Raw genomic sequence first — 22487 nt, 5'->3', positions numbered from 1 at the left:
GCTACCTGCTGATTTTACAATGCAGGCAGTGAAATTCATTGCAGAAGCAAAATAGGGCCAATAATATAATTACAGCACTCTGCCTATGCAGTCAGAGCTAATGCTATTATTTGACATTGCAAGGCTGTGCTTTTCCCCAGAGTCTCAGTGGAGACAAGGTTCGCCCTAATTGGTTCCAAAGCACAACCTCCCCAACACAATCTTTCCTCAGGACCAGTAATGTTAATTTCCACACGACTGTAAATAGTATTTGCAAACAATACAAACATGGTAATAAGAGGCTAGGTGGGTAATTAATGTGGTTACAAAGTAGCTTATTTGCATTTTTATTTAAAAACGGCCTTCTTTAAAAAGCAGCTCAGATTTCTCTTTGCAAAAGGAGCCTTGGTTAAAGAGTACAGCAGTAATTACTCTCTTTAGGGGTTCTTTTATATGTCCTTCAGGGAATTAGAATGAAAAGATAAGCAGAATTATAAAGGAAATCATGTAAAATATGAAATGTACTATAAACACTTAGTAGTGTATTTACCATAAGCTAGGCTTACCTTCTTCCTTAATGGAATATTTTAAACAGCTTACAATACATTCAAATTAATTGTAGATATGGCTAAAAGGTACAATCATCTGGTTAAACTCTTTTTTCTTGAAAGGTAGATTATTTCAAGATTTGACGCGCCATCACAGTAAATTCCACTTGATCATCTGCAGAAAAGTGCTCTCAGTAAGACCAAGGGTTAAGTGGGGCCCATCACTGAGATAAGGCAAAGATTTGCATTCTTCTCTAATAGAAGGAAGCCAGTATGTTAGAGCAATACTTTCATCTATCTTTTCTTAGCTTACATCTTGCATTCTTGGGCTCAAAAAATAGGAAGTGCGAAAATAAATTCAAAACCCCATTTGGAACGGAATTCAATCTTTTTCATTTCTCTCATGTTCCACATGTTAGATTTTTTTTTTTTTTTTTTTTTTTTTTTTTTTTTTTTTGAGACAGAGTCTTGCTCTGTCGCCCAGGCCGGAGTGCAGTAGTGTGATCTCGGCTCACTGCAACTTCTGTCTCCCGAGTTCAAGCAATTCTCCTGCCTCAGCCTCCCAAGTCGCTGGGATTACAGGTGCCCGCCACCATGTCCGGCTAATTTTTGTATTTTTAGTAGAGACAGGGTTTCATCATGTTGGTCAGGCTGGTCTTAAACTCCTGACCTGGGGTGATCTGCCCACCTTAGCCTCCCAAAGTGCTGAGATTACAGGCGTGAGCCACTCTTTTTATTCTTAGCACTTAGCACCCACTAATGTGCCCAGCCTGAATCTGCAATTTCACATGTGGAAATTTCTGGAAGGTGGCCATGGTGTCAGGACCAACAGTAGTTAAGACACGTGATTTCTTCCGGAAGTCATTCAATCATCACCCACTAACCAGTAGGAGGTGAGCCAGGAGCTGGGTCCCAGGGATGAAAAGTCCCATCTCCCTCCCTGAAGAAGTTCATGTTCTTAGGGTAGAACTGCCAGGTGGACGCACCTGTCAGGTTTAATGAAGGAGCAGGTTCCAGTCGGTCTGCAGGTACTGGGAAAATCTTCACATAGGTCATAGTGCTCAAGTAGACCCTCCCAGATGAGAGACTGGGGTCTGAAAAAGTGGAAGGGTTGGGTTTTCCAGGCAGAAGTACCATTAGGCACCAAGGAACTGGGGATGGAACAGCTTGGCAGGTCTGGGGAACCTCAGAGGGCACAGCAGGGAAGCCCACTGGGATCCCAGTTAGCAGAAGGCATAAAAGAAGTTGCAAACTCAGATGTCAGCCAGGCCACACGTGCCTTCATTTTCTCCTTCGACAGACGTTTATAAAGGACCTGCTATTGCGTCACACGGCGCTGCTCTATAGCAGAACGCACATTCTACTGGAGGGAGACAGTCTAGAAACAAGAAATGGAATACGTAAGTTAAATAGAGCGTTAGTGGGTTCTAACTGCTAAGAATAAAAAGAGTAGAGGAGGTTTAAAAGGATTGGGAGTTAGAGGGTTGATGGTTAAACCAGGCAGGGACAACACCCAAAGGAGTAGAAGAGTTAAGGGTGGGCGTTTGGGGTTGGGGGTGATCACCTGGCCCAGGAAGAAGCAGGTGATATTCAGTCCCAGCTGATTATTGAGATCAATCTTTTGTTTTTTTGTTTTTTTTTTTTTTTGAGACAGAGTCTCACTCTATCACCTAGCCTAGAGTGCAGTAGCACGATCTCAGCTCACTGCAACCTCTGCCTCCCAGGTTCAAGCAATTCTCCCACCTCAGCATCCCGAGTAGCTGGGATTACAGGTGCCCGCCACCACGCCCAGCTAATTTTTGTATTTTTAATAGAAACAAGGTTCCACCATGTTGGCCAGGCTGGTCTCGAACTCCTGACCTCAGGCGATCCACCCGCCTCAGTCTCCCAAAGTGCAGAGATTACAGATGTGAGACACCAAGCCCAGCCAATCTTATTTTTGAATTAAAAGAAAGAAAGGAAAACCTATCACCTACTAAGCAGTTCCAATAAACCTGTCTACAAAAAATCACTGTAACAAACTCCCTGACTCCAAAGAGACATATATTGTTTTAAAAAATTAAATTAAATTTCAAAAGGATATGTCTGTACTCTCATTTACCTACCCTCCAACAATTCAAACAAACAAAAATCCCAAATTAGTTTTGGCTAAGTCTGCCCTTCTTCATATAAGCATCTATATTCACATATCCATATGGTGTTGCTACCTTCTCACTTCCAGCCCCTAGCATCCTCTAAACAGCCAAAACATATTTTCCATAAGAATTCTAATGATATTTCAATGATATAAGACCAGATCTAAATAAGACCAGCTTCTTGGTATTGTTTTGAAAACAGTCACCCGGTAAAATTTATTTATACTTTAGATAGAATTCAGAGGCTATAATGATGTTTTAAATATGATTTCAAAATACTTCAGAAAGGCAGAAAAGCAATGAAGTGGAAGAGAAGGATAATAAGTTTATGACATTCAAGTAAATATATCCAGAAAACTGGGTCATTTATACCAGAACCGCAATCTTTTCTGTTAAAATATGCAAACGACAGTATGAAAAATGGTTTGTGATTTTAAAGAAATATAGCACTACAAATGTCAGCGTGCAAGAACTCAATAACACTTAATGAAACTTTGGATTTCAAATTAATTACTGATTGACTAAGGCATCTAGAGGGAAAACAGCCTCGATCAGAGAAGTCTGGGATGAGCCATAAATCTGGATACCTCTTTCGGGGACTCTGAGCTGGCACTTCCTACTTGTGCCATTAATGGGTGGTTAATGTGGTGACTGGTCGCTGGAAGGACCACTGGTTTGATTCTCAGAAATAAGACTGGTTAATGTTTCCCTGACTCAGATGTACCTTTCTTTTCTTTTTTCCCTTTTGAAATTTTCAACATGTATGTTTGTGGCGTTAGCTGTTTCTGGGAGCTTGAAATAAAACGTTAAACAAACTTGTGAAGCGCTATTTTACTGAAAGGCAAGTGGTAACCGTATCAACAAAATTATCTTTGTCAAGTGAATTCTTTGTTCACAATTATTCCCTCCCTGCCTTTGCCTCGCTTTCCTGTGGGCAGAATACACTTTCCTGCCCCACTGCTGTTGGTTTTGGCTACTGCCATTGATTTTTTGACAATAAGACACAGACATGAGGTACCACAATGTATGAACAGAAGCCTCTGTGAGGTTTTGCCCTCTGCAGGCCCTGATGACATCTCCAACAGCCTGGTCCCTTCGAGGAGAAGCTGTGAGAAGCTCAGCCCAAGAAAGCCCATCTGAGACTGTAGAGCCACAGCCAAACCTCAGCCACATGTGTTATGAGCAAACAAACATACTTTCGTTTTTGCGAGCCCTTGAGAGTCTGGGGCTGCTTGTTACTGCAGCAAAAGCTGGCTAATATGCCGTCCTTGTCAATCAACTAAGAAACTTTTTAACCACAAAATTCAAGTCATAGCTTTATATTTAATGTAGGTTACATAATTCAAAACATTCAACTATAACAGCACTAGACCTGTAACAAGTAAGTTCTCACCTAATAAAGTTTTTTTAAAAAGATACTGTCAAAAAATAAACAAGGAAGAGACTATATCCACCATTATCTGTAATAATAAAGCTTCAGCATTTCAAATGGTCACCAGTAAGACAACAATGGTAAGAAGACACCAGTAACATGACAAAGTGCTTATTGTATGCCAGGCACTGTAATGTGTGCCACATACATTCCCATATTTCCTCAACAACCCAGGGATATGGATCCATTTGTTTTTGCTTTCTTTTCTTTTTTTTTTTTTTTTTTGACAGAGTCTCAGTCTGTCACCTAGGCTGGAGTGCAGTGGTGCGATCTCAGCTCCCTGCAACCTCCGCCTACTGGATTCAAGTGATTCTCCTGCCTCAGCCTCCCAAGTAGCTGGGCCTTCAGGCACGTGCCAACAAGGTTGACTAATTTTTGAATTTTTAATAAAGACGGGGTTTTGCCATGTTGGCCAGACTCGTCTCGAACTCCTGACCTCAGGTGATCCACCTGCTTCAGCATCCCAAAAGTGCTGGGATTACAGGCATGAGCCACCGTACCTGGCCTTGGTTTTCTTTTTTAATAATTTCAACTTTTATTTCAGATTCAGGGGGTACCTATGCAGATTTGTGACATGAGTATATTGCATTATGCTGAGATTTGGGGTATGAATGATCTCATCACCTGGATAGTAATGGGTCCTATTTTTGTCCCTCTTTTATAAACAAAGAAATAGAAACACAGAGAGGCTAACTAACTTGCCTAGAAACAAAATGGATAACCTCATATTTGTCATTCTTTGTATGATTCCAGATAGTGCCTCATCCAATTTTAGTGTTCTCTGTGTGTCACACTTTCAGTCTAATGAAAGTAGATTAATTTTAAAATATTCCAAGTACAGGCATTCCATCCACCGCTCCTCAGTAAAGTTACTCCTATGATCAAATATCCTGTAAATTCTGAGAACTGTTCTAATAATTATTCCAGTTCATTTTTCCACATAGCAGCGCCTCCCACTCTGCAATGCCATTCTCAAATCCCCCCTCAGATAAGAATGTCTTCCGAGGATCAAGAACCTGCCTTGCTCTAAATCCTCACCCAAAACCTTCCCCATGTGGGAAATCTATGTTAATTCCACCAAACTGGAACTATAAAACAGCAATCATGTACAGGAGGGGGAAAAAGACTGAAACTCATAAAAAGGAATTAACATATTCACACGGGATGCTATCTATAATATGTACAAAACAGGTATCCAAGATTTGGTAAATGCAACTTCCTAAAACATTGGCACCACACATTGATATATTTTGGCGGTATATTTTTCAAAGCCCGAACAAATATAGTAGAAACTCATGACGATGCTATTTTGTATGTTTTTTTGCCTTTCCTACCTATGATTAAAGAAAGATTCCCAAGCCTGGTTGCTCCAACTTAGTAGCTCAATGGTCCAAAAGCAAGATAGGGCTGCATTCCAGCCTGCACCCTGTTCACCAGACTGGGTGCCCATGTGAAGGAGATGTGGGCCCCAGGAGGAGGGGACATATTTTCTTAATTCTCACAAAGGTGTGTGTGGCTGGTGGGCTTGGCCTTGGGAGGCTCCAGGGGCTCCGAGGTCCAGCGGTCCAGCTGGATCCAGTGGTCCAGCAGCATCATCTTGCCCAATCCAGTCCTCATCACTGGGGTTGGAAAGAGGGCTCATAAAATAGACTTTTTCTTAACCAGGGGATGGAGAATGACACAAGCCACCATAAAGCTGGTATGTGGACATTTTGGACCAGAGGTTCAAGACTCAAGTAAAGGTCCTTGAGAAAGTCACACAGTGATCTGATCAGATGACTGATACCCTGGGTCCCAAAAAACACCAACAAATGGGGATTGGGAGGATGATGTAATGGGAACTAAGGTACAGCGAACTCATGACATGGAAGGCACCCTGTACAGCATTCTCCATTATCACAGTCAACTTCACAACTCTATGAAGTATGCAACATCATCTCCAAGATTAATTGTTTGGCTCAAGTTGGACATCCACTTAGAAAATGAGCTGGGTTTCATACCAAGTGGTTTTGACTCTGAAATCCAATATACTTTCTCCTTGCCATGCCAGTGTGATTACAGTCAGCCCCTGAAAGGATGCAGGATCTGAGCCAAATCACTCTACCTGGGGCCCAAGTCACCCTGCGAATATATGTCTACAATAGAGTTGGCTGGAAGGGATATGCAGTGCAGCCATCACGGGGTTAGTGGAGGAGACACCGACAATAAGAGTATCCAGCAGGCATAGCCGTCGGAGGCCAGAGAGTCACCAGGTATACTGGATAGGAACGATTTGGTTGCAGGTGACAGAAACCCAGCCAAAACATGCCCCAACACAAAGGGGGATTTATTAGTTCCAGAATATTTCAAGATCAGGGGTCAAGTTGGCCAAAAGAACTGCTTTGCTCTCTCTCTCTCATCTCAGGCTGACTTCAGCTTCCTTACTGTCTCCTTGTGGCAGGAAACTAGGCTGCTAGCAGCCCATATAAACATCCCTGCACCTCCTAGGCCCTCAGATAAGAGACTGCACCTTCTCCACCGGCTAGGGACTGGTCTGGCTTAAGCCAAGTGCCCATCTTAGCACCAACCACGTCAGTGAGAGTGTAATGGACCATAACTGGCCCAAATTAGTTCATGCAAATTACCACCGCCCTCCTCACTTTCAAAGTTCCTAAGATGAAGCTATTAATACCAAGTGTGGACAGACGTGCTGGACGAGATAACAGCTGCCACAGTGCGAAGGGTTTGGGTGGGAAGTGAGTTCTTGAGGAAAAGTAAGAAGGATTTGAGCCGAGTGTGGTGGTTCATTCCTGTAATCCCAGCACTTTGGGAAGCCCAGGCTGGTGGATCACTTGAGGTCAGGAGTTCAGGACTAGCCTGACAAACATGGTGAAACCCCGTCTCTACTAAACATACAAAAATTAGCTAAGCATGGTGGCAGGCACCTGTAATCCCACCTACTTGGGAGGCTGAGCCAGAAGAATCACTTCAACTTAGGAGGCAGAGGTTTCAGTGAGCCGAGATCACACCATTGCACTCCAGCCTGGGCGACAGAGCCAGACTTCATCTCAAAAATGAATAAATAAATAAAATACAAAAGAAGGATTTGTTTAGGTGCCATTATTATCATAGCCACTGGTTGTTAACTAATTGATCTCTTCTCTTTCTCAAAAACAGACTTTCAGAGCTCTTGCCCCAATTGTATACACCCTCTGTGTGGTTTCACTTAAAACTGTCTTCAGTTGTCTCTGAAGGTGGACAAATGATCCAGCATTATTACAAAGACATACAGACTTTGACATCCCTCATGGGCCTGCACCAATAGAGAGAGAGATGGAGACAAGGACAATCTCCATCTTACATCATCAGAGCAGCAAAAGTGCCCATGGCTACCAAGAGGCAATGGGAAGCGAAACCTCTCAGGGCGGGGCTACAGCAAGAAGGGTCTCCTGGAGGCCACCATGGCACAGGTGAGCTGCAGCCCTGAAGATCTTGCTATTAACCTGTCACATTGTGCCCCATGCCCACGCCACCTCTGGAATCTACGTATTCCTAGTCCTGAGAAGCCACACTTTCTCCTGTTTCCGGCTTGGCTCGGACCCGAACCCATGACTTGCAACTCCCCCCTCCAAATGAGCTGCATGCTCTCAGGCACAGCTTGGATCAAACACTGGCTTCAACAGGAAGGTCGGGTCTCTGGCATGACCTCGCCTCTGCCTGCACCTCCAACTTTTGCCTTGCTGCCCCCTTCCCCCATTCTCCTCCTCAGCCCCATTCCCTTCCCCTGTTCCTTGTACCCTGCTTCAATAACTTTATAGCAGACTCTGATCTTCACTAATCTTTTCTGTTAGTCAGACGCAGAATCAAAACAGAGCATGTGTCATATCTTGTCATACACGGGTATTCTTTCCAGTGATCCCAGGGAAAATCACTGATACGATTTCAAAAGGCCTGTCATTTCTCCCCAGTATCCAAGAAGGATCTTAACATCCATGGGTCTGCCAATACCTTTATGTAAACCAGTGATTTTCCAGCCTGGGTCATATCACATGGCCCAGAGTTTAGTGTCTGTAAAGTAACATTTGCTGTCATTTTTCCCTAATATTATCTCCACGAAACTTCTAAATGATGGTCCTACTATTCTGGGATTTTTCAAGTAAAGCCCTGTCACTCCAATTCTAGAGCCTTAAAACTTTATTTTTTCCCAACTGAGGCAAGCAATCTATTCTTTTTTGTTTGTTTGTTTGTTTGTTTGTTTGGAGACGGAGTCTTGCTCTGTCGCCCAGGCTGGAGTGCAGTGGCACGATCTCGGCTCACTGCAAGCTCCGCCTCCCAGGTTCACGCCATTCTCCTGCCTCAGCCTCCCGAGTAGCTGGGACTACAGGCACCCGTCTCCATGGCCCAGCTAATTTTTTTTTTTATTTTTAGTAGAGATGGGTTTCACTGTGTTAGCCAGGATGGTCTCAATCTCCTGACCTTGTGATCTGCCTGCCTCGGCCTCCCAAAGTGCTGGGATTACAGGTGTGAGCCACCGCGCCCAGCTGAGGCTAGCAATCTATTCATAATGTTCAGATGTAAACTCTTCTCACCACTTTGATAAATTTAACTGTATTGATTTAATACACATTGACAAGTACTAAATTTCATGTAAAATAGCTAGTTAGAAAACCATAGCAAGTACCTTTTAATCAACTAAGAAACCACACACTCCCAAGTTCTCATAACCCTAGTGAGGAATTACAACGAATGAAGTGATGTTATAGTAATTAAATTCTTGGAATGCATCCATAATGCCTAATGGAAATGGAAACCTTACGAGGTCTTAATGCCTGGGAAACACCTATTACGTCACTGAAATCTCTAGAATCCACCGTATTTTACCTTTCTCCTTTAAAGTTGGGTGAGAAAGTCACTGCTTTCTAATGTGGCTTGAACCATTCTTGCCCTGCTCAAGTTAAGGTAAAGGAAGGACAAGAGACATGGGTCCTGAAACCTGCAGAAAAGATTCTGTGCTATTTTCTTCTCTTTGGCAGGTCAAGGGACAGATTTCTGTTACGCAATGTCACACCTTCTAGTGAAACTGTTTCTGTAACCCTCCAAAGACTGAGTTCCTTTGCGTCTTTTTCTTGGGACAGAGTCTTGATGTCTCAGAGTCTCACTGTGTGTGTGGACCAGGCTGGAGTGCAGTGGCGCAATCTCGGCTCACTGCAATCTCTGCTTCCCCGGTTCAAGAAATTCTCCTGCCTCAGCCTCCCGAGTAGCTGGGACTGCAGGTGTGCACCACCATGGCCAGCTAATTTTTTGCATTTTTAGTACAGACTGGTTTCGCTATGTTGGCTAGGCTGGTCTAGAACTCCTGACGTCAAGCGATCTGCCTTTGTCAGCCTCCCAAAGTGCTAGGATTACAGGCGTGAGCTGCCGTGCTTGGCCTCAAAGACTAAGTTCCTTGAGTGCAGTCCTCTTTTCTTTGTACCTACCTGGCACCTCTTGCAAAGCCTGGCATAACTCAGCCATGTGTGAAAGGTGCGTTGGATGAATAAAAAGACAGATAAGGAACCAAGAGCATCATTTGCTACTAACTTGCCTAAAACATTTACCCTCAGTTAACCTGGTTAAGATATAACTCAAAGAATAAAAACTAAGGTAAAGGGTGTTTCTTTGGGGAGATGGGACAGTTCTGTATCCTGACTGTGATGTTGGTAACCCAAACGTATATATGTGGTAACTTTTCATAGAACTACACACACACACACACACACACACACACAGAGCCACACACAAATGAGTACATGCAAACACTAGCGGAACTCGGATAAAATCTGTAGTTGGTTAATATTATCATGCCAATGTCAATTTCCCAGACTTGATTGTTATGCTGTGATTATCACTGGGGAAGCTGAGTTAAGGGTACCCAGAACCCTCTATACTATTATTCACAACTTCTATGAGAATCTAAAATTATTTTAAAACAAAACTTTATTTATTTTTCTTTTGAGACAGGGTCTCGCTTTGTCACCCAAGCTGGAGTGCAGTGGCGTGATCTTGGCTCACTGCAACCTCTGCCTCCTGAGTTCCAGGAATTCTCCTACCTCAGCCTCCTGAGTAGCTGGGATTACAGGCATGTGCAACCATGCCCAGCTAACTTTTTGTATTTTGAGTAGAGAGAGGGTTTCGCCATATTGGCCGGGCTGGTCTCAAACTCCTGACCTCAAGTGATCCACCTGCCTCAGCCTCCCAAAGTGCTGGCGTTACAGGCATGAGTCACTGCATCCGGCCTAAAATAAAGCTTTTTAAGAGACAAATGCAAAGTAGAAATTTCAACAAGTCAAAGGATATCAACTGACCAACTGTCAGGTTAAACTGTGAGTTCTAGCAATTAAGGATTTACGAGAAAAACACCAAATTGTACTTTTTCTCTCTCCAGTGGTTACCCTCTAGATCAGCAATGTCTGATGAAAATAAAGGGTCACCTACATAATGTTAGCCTTTCTAGTAGCCGTGTTAAAAAAAAAAAAGGTAAAAAGAAACAGATTAAATGAACTTCAATGATATTTTATTTAACCTGGTATGTCCCAAATATTATTTCAGCATGGAACTGATATAAAAATGTTAATTGAATATTTTCTTTATACTGTCTGAAACTTGGTAGGCATTTTATTTTACATCAACAGCTCATTTCCATCTGGACCAGCTACATTTCAAGCTCTCAACTGCCACACATGGCCAGTGGCTACCATACGGAAGGGAGCAGAGCCAGGTACCCCCTTTAAGTTGCTGTTAAAGTCACTTTGAGGCCGGGTGCGCTGGCTCACACCTGTAATCTCAACACTTTGGGAGGCTGAGGTGGGTGGATCACCTGAGGTCAGGAGTTCAAGACCAGCCTGGCCAACACGGTGAAACCCCATCTCTATTAAAAATACAAACATTAGCTGGGCATGCTGGTGGGTGCCTGTAATCCCAGCTACTCGGGAGGCCGAGGCAGGAGAACCACTTGAACCCGGGAGGTGGAGACTGCAGTGAGCCGAGATCGTGCCATCCAGCCTGGGCAACAGAGCAAGACTCTGTCTAAAAATAAAAAAATAAATAAAAAGTCACTTCAAGAGGTTTTCATAATTGCACCTTTTTATTTCCTTTGAATGAATGCATATTCTCCAGCATTTCATGCCTACTTTATGCTGACAGGAGGCACCACCCTGGGGGATAATATATCTAAAGCTCTCTACCAATGAGCTTCTACGTGTAAACTTACTTTAAAAAAAAAATTACAGTTCACAGTTCAACTTGAAAAAGTTCTGCAGCTTCGAGGATTTGTATGCACTGTGGCGCATTGTTGGGGAAAGCTGTGAATCCTTCCTATCAGATCATCTTCAAATGAAGACAGAGTCTCATCAATTTTAAACAGTGCGGTTATAGAGGCAGGAGGGTCTTTGACGCCTGTTCTATATTCTTCTGATTCCATGTTGCATTAAAAATAGAGTATCAGTTAAATAACAACAAAAAGGCTTGACATGACCGTGGAAAGAAATCTTTGGCTGTTCTCTGATAGTCCAGTTCTCAGCCTCCTTCTGTGCACATATGGTGGGTTTGTGCACACACACCTCACCCTACCCACTGCTCACTCCTTGGCCCTGAGACTTGCTTTGGCCAACGGAATGTGAGCAGAGATGGCAAGAGTCGCCTCCGAGCCGGAGCAAGAGTCAGCATGTCCCTGTCTTCCGCTGTCACGACATCCAGCAGTGCAGGCTGCTCTGTGGGCCCCGGTGGCTGAGCGAGAGCCCCATTTCACGGAGCCCTCCAAGCAACTCATGATGAAAATACACTATGAGCAAGAAATAAACCTTTGTTGTTTCAAGCCCCAGAGATCTTGAGGTTGTTTGTTATTACAGCATAACTTAGACTGTCCTAACACATAATTCCATTGTTGATCCTGTACACGTGACATCAACAATTCCTTTGCAGACATCTCCCTGACTATGAGGCCTTATCGCATCTGCTATATAACCCAGACTCGGTTTTACAGTGGTTTCATTACCGACCATAAAAACCGTAACAGTGGAACTGTATAAACAAACCGAACAGTGTTTTTACTGTAAAACATGAATGTAATATAAATATTTGTCTTTGCCTTCTCTCAGCATCTGTAATGAGAGCAGAAAATTCATGCCATATGTTTATAGTATAAAGGGGGAAAAAATAGATCTCAGTGATTCATCCATGTGGGTGCTGGTTAAGCTGTTTAATATTTTTAATTCATCCATTTTCCTTCACATATAAATCCTCCACAAATCATAAAACCCTTATGACTGTCGGTCACTAAATTCACAATTACTTCTACAGAGGGGTCCTGGCTAAGGCGAATGTGAGCATGGTGATAATGAGGTCATTTTCTCCGGCATCATGAGAAAACACCAAGCGAATCGCTACAGTCTGACCCTTGCCTACCCCAGCCCAGCCCGGCCCCGTAAATTTGAATATGAAAACACTTCTCCAAACACTTCAAAATCCCTATCCTACCTCTGGCTGAAGTGCCACGGAACATTTGGGATCCCGACAGCTCCAGCTTTTTTAAAATCCTCCTATGGAGAAGCGCCGAGCATGTTAAGTGGCTTTGGCTGCTTAGGACCTTCTGATATGGTGGAAGGAGGCATTACCGTGCGCACTGAGGTCTGTGCCAAGCATGGAATCCAGCTTCACATGCAGAGAGCAACGGGGAAGGTTTTTATATTGGAGCTGCAATTGAGCCCTTGATGTGAAGTTGTTGAAGCCTGCCCAAAGTGTTTGTGCAGGCTTTTAGGATGCAAGCCGAAAGGCACAGAGAATGATTCAATTTTCTCCAAATTGGCTCACGGACCAGAGGTTTCTGGAAATGGTCACTGTCCTACGAAATCCAATACTGCAGCAAGAAAGCTTTGTTTGAACACGACACAGATCTACTCAGAGGAGGCTCTGTCTGGCACTGAGGAGGGCACAAGAGTTATTGACGGGAAGAAGGAAAGGTGGGGGTACTGCGACAAGTTAGAACCCAGGATGTTCAAGGCATGAAGGGGTGGCATTCAGGAGCTTTTGGCTCAATGAATGGTACTTGGCAGGTGCTACTGAGCATGTGCCACTAACCATGCACTGTTATCTCATTTAATCCTGACAAGCATCCTGCGGTTCAGGGATGCTATAGCCCCATTTCCTGTAGGAAGATAGAGAGGCACATGCAGGAACACCTTGTCTGAGATCCACAACACTGCTATGGAACGGTGCAGCCAGGATTCTAACCTCCACTGGGCTGATTCCAAAATCCATGTTCTCAACCACTAACTAGACCACCAAAGTCAAAGAAAACCTTTCATGCTCATAACCAACTGGTCCTATGCCACCCAAAAGTGATGAGAAATACAGGCATTGCATCTGCTCTTGCCCGAATATTCTTGAGCTTGGGCCATAATCCAGGCCTTGCTTCCCTCCCCAGCCACTCCGCCCCCAACACATACACACATAGACCCCTAGTGGGTGGCAGATATTATTATTACTATTAATTTACGTGTCTGTCTCCACACTTAAGACTCCTTGAGGGCAAGGACAACGTCTCGTGTATCTGTATGTGCTGAGAGTCCAGTGGGATGGCTGGCGTAGAATAAAGGGTCAGTACATGCTTATTGACTAAATATAGAGACCCACAGGCAAACAATCAACGCACTACACGATCAGTGCTCTCATAGATGCATATTTAAAAAACAAAACTTGGACCATGAGCTCTTGGGAGGAAAGAACCTTTGCTTTCTTTATCACTGCCCTATCATTGGTGCTCAATGCTGTACCTGACCCAGAGAAGAAGGTTGACAATGATGTGCTGAACAAAACAAGGGAGGGAGGGCAGGAGAGAGGAAAGAGAAGCCCAGAAAAGCTTTGTGGGAAGACACCCCTGAGCAGAGACACACAGGATACAGAGGCAGATGTGGGGAGGACAAGCTTAGCTGAGATCCTTCCAAGCAGAGGACATAGTCTGTGCCAACAAACAGACAGACAGGAAGCTTTGGCAACAGCAGTGAGTTTGATAGGGTTGGAACAAGAAAGAGAAGGGCCAAACAGGAGCCCAGACAGGTAGGCAGGGGTCAGACCACTGAGGGGCCCCAAGCAATTATTTTCTTTTTTTTTTTTGCCAGCACTTGGAAAGCACACGCTAGGTACCGTTGCCAGTAGTCGGGCACCATCATGAACATTTTACATTAGCACTTTAGTTCATCTTCACAACAATTTTGTGATCCCAGTACTATTATCATCCCCAAGTCACAGATGAGGAAACTGAGGCAATAAGAACAAGTGAAAGTCGCATGGTTTTCGTAAGTGGCATAAACAGGATTTGAATCCGGGAAGGCTAAATTCCAGATGTGTTGCTTAGGCTCTCATAACACATTTTTATAGCTCAATCCTTTCAGACTGATGACATTAGTAAGTCTTTGCAGTCCTTCCGTAAGTGGAGCCTGGTGCGGAAGAGGAACTCGCTGAGGCAAAATGAGTCCTTTCCAAGGCCCATCGTGTTGACGGCGTGGGCTATTTATTCTCCTTAAATAAAGACCTTCCATACCTCCAGTTTATCCACTTATACATCTAAAATATATACTATCTTTTTAAAAAATCTATATTTAATTATACGGCATCAGTGAAATTCCACTCAGGGAACAATAATCTAACATAAATGAATGCTTCCAATAGAAAAAGCTGTAATTTAAAATAAATTACTGTGTTTGTCAGAAAAAACAAATTTACTCTCTTTATAGCAAGAAAAAAAAATATTATCTGGTATTAAGTAGCCCCAGTCAATTAGAAAATTTCATCAATAGCAAAGAACCAAATTACCACCCTAAATTCCTCCTCTCCCAGTGTAGATTTCACCGTGGATCCCAGCCACGGAGTGCACCGCCCGCTCTGGCCTGAGTTTCATTAAGGCTTAAAGTCAATTAAGCCACGAATTGGAACAATCATTCCTCCTTTGCAAAGTATTGATATTTTTTTCCTGGCCGCTTTAGGGCTTTTCCAGGGCTCACGAAGAGATTTATGTTAGACAATTTCTTTCTGATTAAAACAAATCATAGCTCAACAATTCTAATTTCCTCCTTTCTAAGCAAGAAATGGTCAGAGAACGCGAAAAACAGTCATCGGCACCCCTCCCCGACCACCACCACCACCATCATGCAAAGCCAGGCACTAAAAACCTCACAAAAATAAAAACACTGCCAGACAGGTTTCTCTCTCTCTCTCTCTCTCTCTCTCTCTGTCTTTCTGTCCCTCCTCTGTGTCTCCACATCCCCTGTGTCTCTCTTTCTCTGAACCTCTGTCTCTCCTCTGTGTCTACCTCTCTGTATCTCTCTCATTAATTTACCTTTCAGTAAACATTTATCCTGATAGGCTTCAGGACAATTACTTATGAAACAAAAAGGAAGAAGGATATTAGAAGCAAAGCCAACCCCAGCGGGGTTTTCAGCTTTAAGTAGTAGAAAACAAGAAGGTTTTTATACTTACCTCAAAACCCTACCATCATCTCAGGCCTTTTAATTTTTAAAGGCTTTACTAACTTCGGATCAACCTTCTCTCTCTCGATGACACCCTCAAGCACAGCCCGGACGTCTGCTGGATTTACCCACTAGGACTCATGTATACCCCTGCCCTGGGGTGCAGCTGGGTTTACCTGCTAGCCCTAATGTATGCCGCCAACTCTTGGGCGCAGCTGGATTTACTCGCTAGCCCTAAGGTATGACCCCTACTCTCGTGCGCAGCTGGATTTACCCACTAGCACTCATGTATACCCCCTCTCTTGGGTGCAGCTGGATTTACTCACTGGCCCTAACATATGCCCCTACTCTCGGGTGCAGCTGGGTTTACCCACTAGCCCTAACATATGCCCCAACTCTCAGGGGCAACTGGATTTACCAAGTAGCCCTAACATATACCCCCTACTCTCGGGTGCAGCTAGATTTACCCACTAGGGCTAATGTATGTCCCCAACTCTCGCATACAGCTGGATTTACCCACTAGCCCTAACGTACGCCCCCTACTCTCGGGTGCAGCCTTGTAAGCTGCTCATTCTACCTAAAGGCCCAGGTTTTTGTCCCTCAAAATCAAGATTTTTGAGTTTAGGAGTGGTTTATGAGTCCACTCTGCATCACAGCCGGCTCCCACTGCTCCAGAATGACCAGGCAAGCTAGAGATTTTCCAAATCAGGATGGGTCATTTTCAAATAACTGGAATAAAATATGCTTAACATAATAGACTGTAAATAAGGACTCTTTCTTCAACAAGCTACAAGGCAGATGATGAATTGGGGAGACTTCAGTAGCATCAACATGAAACCAATTCACACAGCTCAGCACTTAGGAAAACACGTCAAGTTATTTGCACCTTCTGCTGGTCTGCTTGCCAAAAACCAACCAGCCGATCTGACCCTTCCTACAACGGCAGGATTACTGCTGCCCAGGTTATAATTCGCATGGCTCAGCTATTTTACCCTCTCACTCACTCAATAAATATTTACCAAATCCCTCCAACGGACCAAGCACGATGCTATTCACTGGGGTTATACTAAGAGGAACAAGCAAGGCTTCTACATCCTTATGGCGTTGCACCTCTGCTGCTGTTTGAACCTAGACGTCACTGTGGCGTTTCATCTCTCTGCTGTTTGTTCCCTGAGCCTCAGCCTTTTCATCTGAAAATAGGATTCATAATATTAGCTATCTCATAGTGTTGTCATAAAGATGAACTGAATTCGTGCATTTAAAGTGCTTAGCACTGGAACACAACGCTAGCTACTATTATTATTATTATCACCATCATCATTATCATAAAAATAAGACTTTAATAAGCCATCCAATTAAGCATGAAGTGTCGGAGGCCATATTCCTGTTCTGCAGGCAGAATTAATTGTTAACTAGAATAAATTAATTGCTTAAGTTAACTACTGTGGGCCTCAGTTTTCTTGTCTGTCAAGTGGAGGAACTTAAATTGGATGATCTCAGAAATTCCTTTCCAATCTGAAAATGTTACCTTTTTACAACCACAGTACACCCAAATGCAATCTGTTAATTCATAACTCTCTCCAGAAGGACAGATGACTTTATTAATTCATACCTCAATTTTTCATCCTATTAGGTTTGCATAAATTTGCTCACATCTTTGCTGTCCCCGCAAAGCAATGGCTGAAAGTTATATAAAGCCCAACGGATCATACATGACTAAAAGAAACTTTATTTCTAACAGATTCTTTAAAGCATTGCAGAATTATTTCTGTGTTTCTGTCTCCCCAAAAACGTCTACGTTGGCAAGTCTTTGAGGATGCCACAAAACAGCGGCCCCACCCCGCTGCCTGATTATCATCATTAACACCCCTGCCAAGTGCCCTGGCTTCTCCTCCAACGATACAAAATGGCCCACGGCCCCAGGTAAACATTTGACCAGCTCTCGGTTATCCACATTTATAAACTAAACCCGAGGTAAACCATCCCAAACAGAAAGCAGTTCTAAAATGACCGCTTTTTTTTTGGACATGGAATCTCACTCTGTCGCCCAGGCTGGAAGGCAGTGGCGCAATCTTGGTTCACCGCAACCTCTGCCTCCCGGGTTCAAGGGATTCTCCTGCCTCAGCCTCCTGAGCAGCTGGGATTACAGGCATGCTCCACGACGACTGGCTAATTTTTGTAGTTTTAGTAGAGACGGGGTTTCACCATGTTTGCCAGGCTGGTCTCGAACTCCTAACCCCAAGTGATCCGCCCACCTTGGCCTCCCAAACTGCTGGGATTACAGGCATGAGCCACCGTGCCTGGCCTGCTATTTTTAAATGTCACTATGCAAATTCTGGGTATGAAAGGATGTGGTCTAGCATTGAAATGCATTCCTACTCCTAAAGTGCCCATCACTACCCATAAGAGGAAGAATCCAGAAGGTTCCAGATGGTAGAGGAAATCAGATGAAAGACACTCTAGAATAAAAGGTTAGCAGCCTGCTTGACAATAAGGGCTGTGGGGTCACAGTGACATTTCCAACTTTCCAATAAAGAGAGACAATTTTCGGCTGGTGGCTGGCTGAGCTTCTGCAGGAATGGAAACAGCAACATCTTAAAAAGGAAAAGTGCTTAGTACCGGCAAACAGCCCAGAAGTGCAGGGACACGGGGCCAGAGAGGTCTGAATCTGCCCCAATCCCCTCTGTACCAAATCCAGCCAGGCCAGGCCACTTGCATGTGGCTGTCTTGCCTGCTCTCTGGGTATAATTATGAAGAGCTCCTCCCTTCACTGTCAACACTTCCTGATTCAAATAGTAAAGTGTCTCATCACCCGCCTCCTAAGACAGGGTTGCAGATAAGTAAACACATGTCCGTTTTCATGGACTTTCTACAAGGGAGGAATACTTTCTCCTATAATTTGTTAACGGTCCTCACAACAGGAACTATTGAAAGGGATGATTATTTTTAACCTTTGAGGCTCCGTGGATGGATGTTAAAGATCTTCCTTGAATGTCAGGAACTAAACAAGGCTGTTCAGCCCCCGTCTCGTCCTTTTCTGCTCTTTGCGCCCATTTCAACCACAGCTGAACAGGACCGTGGCCAACAGGCCAACAGAGTCTCCGGACCCCGACACCCCTCCCTAACTCAGCCCAAATGTCTGTCTATCTGAATAACTGAGTATGGACTGTATCACCACCACTCAAGACTCACAGTGATGGCTGCCAGGACCTAGAGAATAAAGTCTATTCTCCTAAGACTGGAATCCAAGGCCCTGAATGATCTGGCCTCATAGAGCAGCTTCCTGCCCTTTCCCCGACACCACATCCAAGCCTCAATCTCCATTCCCAGGGCACACTACTCACACTCTGTGGATGCCCTTCCTCCTGCTCCAGATGCACCCTCGCCGTGGGGGCTGATCACAGTTCCCCACTACTTCCTCCCACAACAATCCTGCTCTGAAGCATGTGGGGAGACCATCTTTCATGAGTCATGAGAGTATCACTCTTACCACACTACCCAGGTGCTGGCATCGATGACAGTTTAAGGGTATCACCTCATTAGCAAAGTCCTTCTAGACTATCTTATGTCACCCACTCTACCTAGCATGTAATAGATGTTGGATAAATTAAAATTTCCCAGAAGTTTTAAATTTCAATCAATTTTTAAAATAGCCTGAAAATTTGGGAGCTAGTTGGTAAACTGGGTTGGGAAAACATTTGATTTTCATAAGCAAAGGCAAAAATGTGTACCCACCCTTTTATAAAAGAAAAAGCAAGCTGCATGAGAATGTTGAGCCATGCTTCTCAACTTTTGCAGATATCAGAATCTCCTGGAGTAACTGCAAACCACAGATGGCTGGGCCCCACCTCCAGAGATTCCTTCCTAGCAGGTCTGCGGTGGGGCTCAAGAATTTGCATTTCCAACAAGCTCTCAGGTGACACTGATGCTGCAGGTCAGGGACCATGCTTTGAGTAGCACCATGTACGTATCTGCAGCATTGGAGACCACAGAGATTAATCAATGAAACACCACGAAGATCACTGCAAATATATCCTATCCTTTCCTGCCTTAAAAATAGCACCCTTCCTGCCCCCTTCCTTTTTATTTTTATCTTCTTATTGCTTACAATTTGATGTAGATTTTAAGCATCCTGTAATTCATCAACTAATTCTCTCCTGGCTATGCATTCCAAGTAATTAAAGTTCAGTAATAACTTATTCTTTCTGCTCCAGCACCTGCATTTCATTTGTTTATTTTCCCAGAGTCATAAATCTGAAGGGCTGTCAAAGTGCCATAATATTAGTGCAATAATCAAAGTTAATTAGTCCCTCTCAATAAACAACAACAAAGCCATTACAAAGATGCATTGAAGTTTCTCCCAGCTACCTGGTTTACAGGACGCATTGTAGTCGGAACAATTAGAATCTGAGAACTGTCGGTAAGTTAGTGCACTGTTCCTCTGCCATTTAAAAGAAGACTGTGATCTTCATTCACGCTGATTCATTAACTTCAGGGAAGGCAAGGCGGGTCTTGGCTCCTGAGTCTGCATACTCCCCAGCTGCCTAGCCTTACCAAGTGCATCCCAAGCTTCAATAATAAAAAGAGGCACAGGGGTTACAAAGAAATGAGTGGGGCCAGTCTCACTGCCAACTTTTAGTAACCCAATATCTTCAATAACTTTGGATTTATTATTTAGGGAATTTGAGAGATGTGAGTTCTAGCTGGGTTCTGATGAGAAGGCAGGCAGTGGAACTCGGAGGGCAGGACCAGGGCCGGTGCATAGAAGATGCTCGGAGAAAGATTCTGCCTTCAATATGAGGGAGAACTCACTAATTAAGTGGTGTGCGGCAATGGAATGGGCAGCATGGGGAGAGAGGCGCTTATGCGAAAGCGGAGTGATTCCTGATCAGGGATGTTTTGAAAGTGTTGGAGAGAGGTCAGCCAAGGTGACCTGGGAGATGGATGCAACCCGGAAACTTAAGATTCCTTTAACGCAGTGGAGCTTCCTGGGTAAGTATACATGTCTTGTCCTTAGAACTCACTGTCCAGTCTCTCTCAAAGATCCTTCTCCCCTTGAGGCCATGGATCCTGTGATAGTTATCTATCCCTACATCACAAATTCCCCCAGAGCATAGTGGCTTAAAACAGTAACCATTTGGTATCTCACCAAATTTTGTGGGTCAGGGATTCAGAAGTGGTTTAGCTGCTGGGTGGTTCTGACTCAGGATCTCTCATGACATGTATCAGCCAGGGCCTCAGTCATCTGAAGGCTTGACTGGGCTGGAGGATTCCAAGGGGGATCATACAGATGGCTGGCGGCCTCAATTCCTTGTTGCATGGGCCTCTCCTCAGGTCTGCTTGAGTCTCCTCACAACATGGCGGCTGGTAAGTGATCCAAGAGAGTGAGCCAGGAGAAACCACGAAGCCTTTAGGACCTATCTCAGGAGTCATACCCTGCCATTTCTGCCAAATTCTATTCATGGAGAGTGAGTCACTAAGTACAGCCCACATTCCAAGGGCAGAGAATTAGCCTCTACTTCTTGAAAGGAGAATTATCAAAGAATTTGTGGACAGACTTTGAAACAATCACAGCCACTTCTAAGGCTTCCTTTTATAGGGTCTTCAGAACCTTGGGGGTAGCTGCATCTTCCACCTAAGGGTCAGGGACTAGTTACAGATGAACCCTCCTAGGAACACAGGGTAGGCTCTGCCAGCCCTACTTCTCTCCAGCATTAACCCCAGCCCCTGTGGAAGGCCAGCTAGCTCCATACCAGGGCACTGGCACTGAAGACATGATAGGTACCCTTCTGCCCTCTACAGATGGAAGGGGCCCCCTGATCCTTAGCACAGCATATCTTAATAGTTAATAACCTTAGTCAGATTATTTTTATTATTATTACTATTATTTTTGAGACAGAGTCTCACTCTGTCACCCAGGCTGAAGTGCAGTGGCCTGATCTCGGTTCACTGCAACCTCCAACTCCCAGGTTAAAGCAATTCTCCTGCCTCAGCCTCCCCAGTAGCTGGGACTACAGGTGCATGCCGCCACACCCGGCTAATTTTTGTATTTTCAGTAGAGACGGGGTTTCACCATGTTGCCCAGGCTAGTCACCAACTTCTGAACTCGGGCAATCCGACCACCTTGGCCTCCCAAACTGCTGTGATTACAGGCGTGAGCCACCATGCCCCGCCACCGTAGTCAGATTATTAACTGACACACTGGTGGGAAGCTGAAGAGAGAAGTGGCTACTTCCCAGTGCTTTGATCATTGAAAAAAATTAAAAAGACAGAGACTTTACAGCTGACGCTGGAATGAGTTAAGATTTTGGGGCTATTTGGATGTAGTAAATGTATCTGGCATGTCAGAAGAACATGAATTTTGGAGGGCTGGGGTAGAATGCCATGAATTGAATGTTTGCGTCTGATATGCTTTGGCTGTGTCCCCACCGAAATCTCAACCTGAACTGTACCTCCCAGAATTCCCACATGTTGTTGGAGGGACCTGGGGGAGGTAATTGAATCCTGAGGGCCGGTCTTCCCCATGCTATTCTCATGATAGTGAAGAAGTCTCAAGAGATCTGATGGGTTTATCAAGGAGTTTCCACTTTTGCTGCTTCTTCATTTTTCTCTTGCTGACACCATATAAGAAGTGCCTTTCACCTCCCACCATGATTCTGAAGCCTCTCCAGCCATGTGGAACTGTAAGTCCAATTAAACCTCTTTTCTTCCCAGTCACGGGTATGTCTTTATCAGAAGCGTGAAAATGGACTAATACAGCATCTCTTCAAAATTCTTATGGTCAAACCCTAATAGCCCATGTGATGGTAGTTGGAGATGCGGCCTTCGGGAGGTGATCAGATGAAAGTGGAATCCTCATGAAGGGATTAGTGCCCTTATAAGACACATGAGACAGTGCTCCCTCTCTCTCTCT

The 22487-nt window shown here is 44.2% G+C and overlaps 1 protein-coding gene and 1 long non-coding RNA gene across 9 annotated transcripts in view; one reads left to right on the top strand and one right to left on the bottom strand.

The window, feature by feature from the left end:
- WWOX (WW domain containing oxidoreductase) overlaps nt 1–22487 on the bottom strand; it is a 1123672-nt gene that overhangs the window by 1028603 nt on the left and 72582 nt on the right. The window contains exons 6-7 of one of the 8 annotated variants that reach the window (XR_013412201.1): nt 1514–1621; nt 546–702 (exon numbers count right to left, since the gene is read on the bottom strand). The exons of 4 other annotated variants lie outside the window; for them this stretch is intronic. Coding sequence is in view for 3 of the 4 variants with exons in the window: in XM_077986933.1 (XP_077843059.1) it covers nt 11689–11892 (204 nt within the window). In the remaining variant the exon portion in view is untranslated. Of the gene's footprint in view, nt 1–545; nt 703–947; nt 1906–11183; nt 11893–22487 lie in introns of those variants that run through there. 3 more of the 8 variants (XM_077986934.1, XM_077986936.1, XM_077986933.1) reach the window with 3 other exon arrangements.
- LOC144338247 (uncharacterized) lies at nt 17626–21221 on the top strand. The gene is made up of 2 exons (XR_013412215.1): nt 17626–17795; nt 20947–21221. It is a non-coding gene; the product is annotated as an uncharacterized LOC144338247 (long non-coding RNA).

The sequence above is a fragment of the Macaca mulatta genome, chromosome 20 (genome assembly GCF_049350105.2).
Source record: "Macaca mulatta isolate MMU2019108-1 chromosome 20, T2T-MMU8v2.0, whole genome shotgun sequence".
Classification (NCBI taxonomy): Eukaryota; Metazoa; Chordata; class Mammalia; order Primates; family Cercopithecidae; genus Macaca; species Macaca mulatta.
This window is presented reverse-complemented; position numbering and strand designations above follow the sequence as displayed.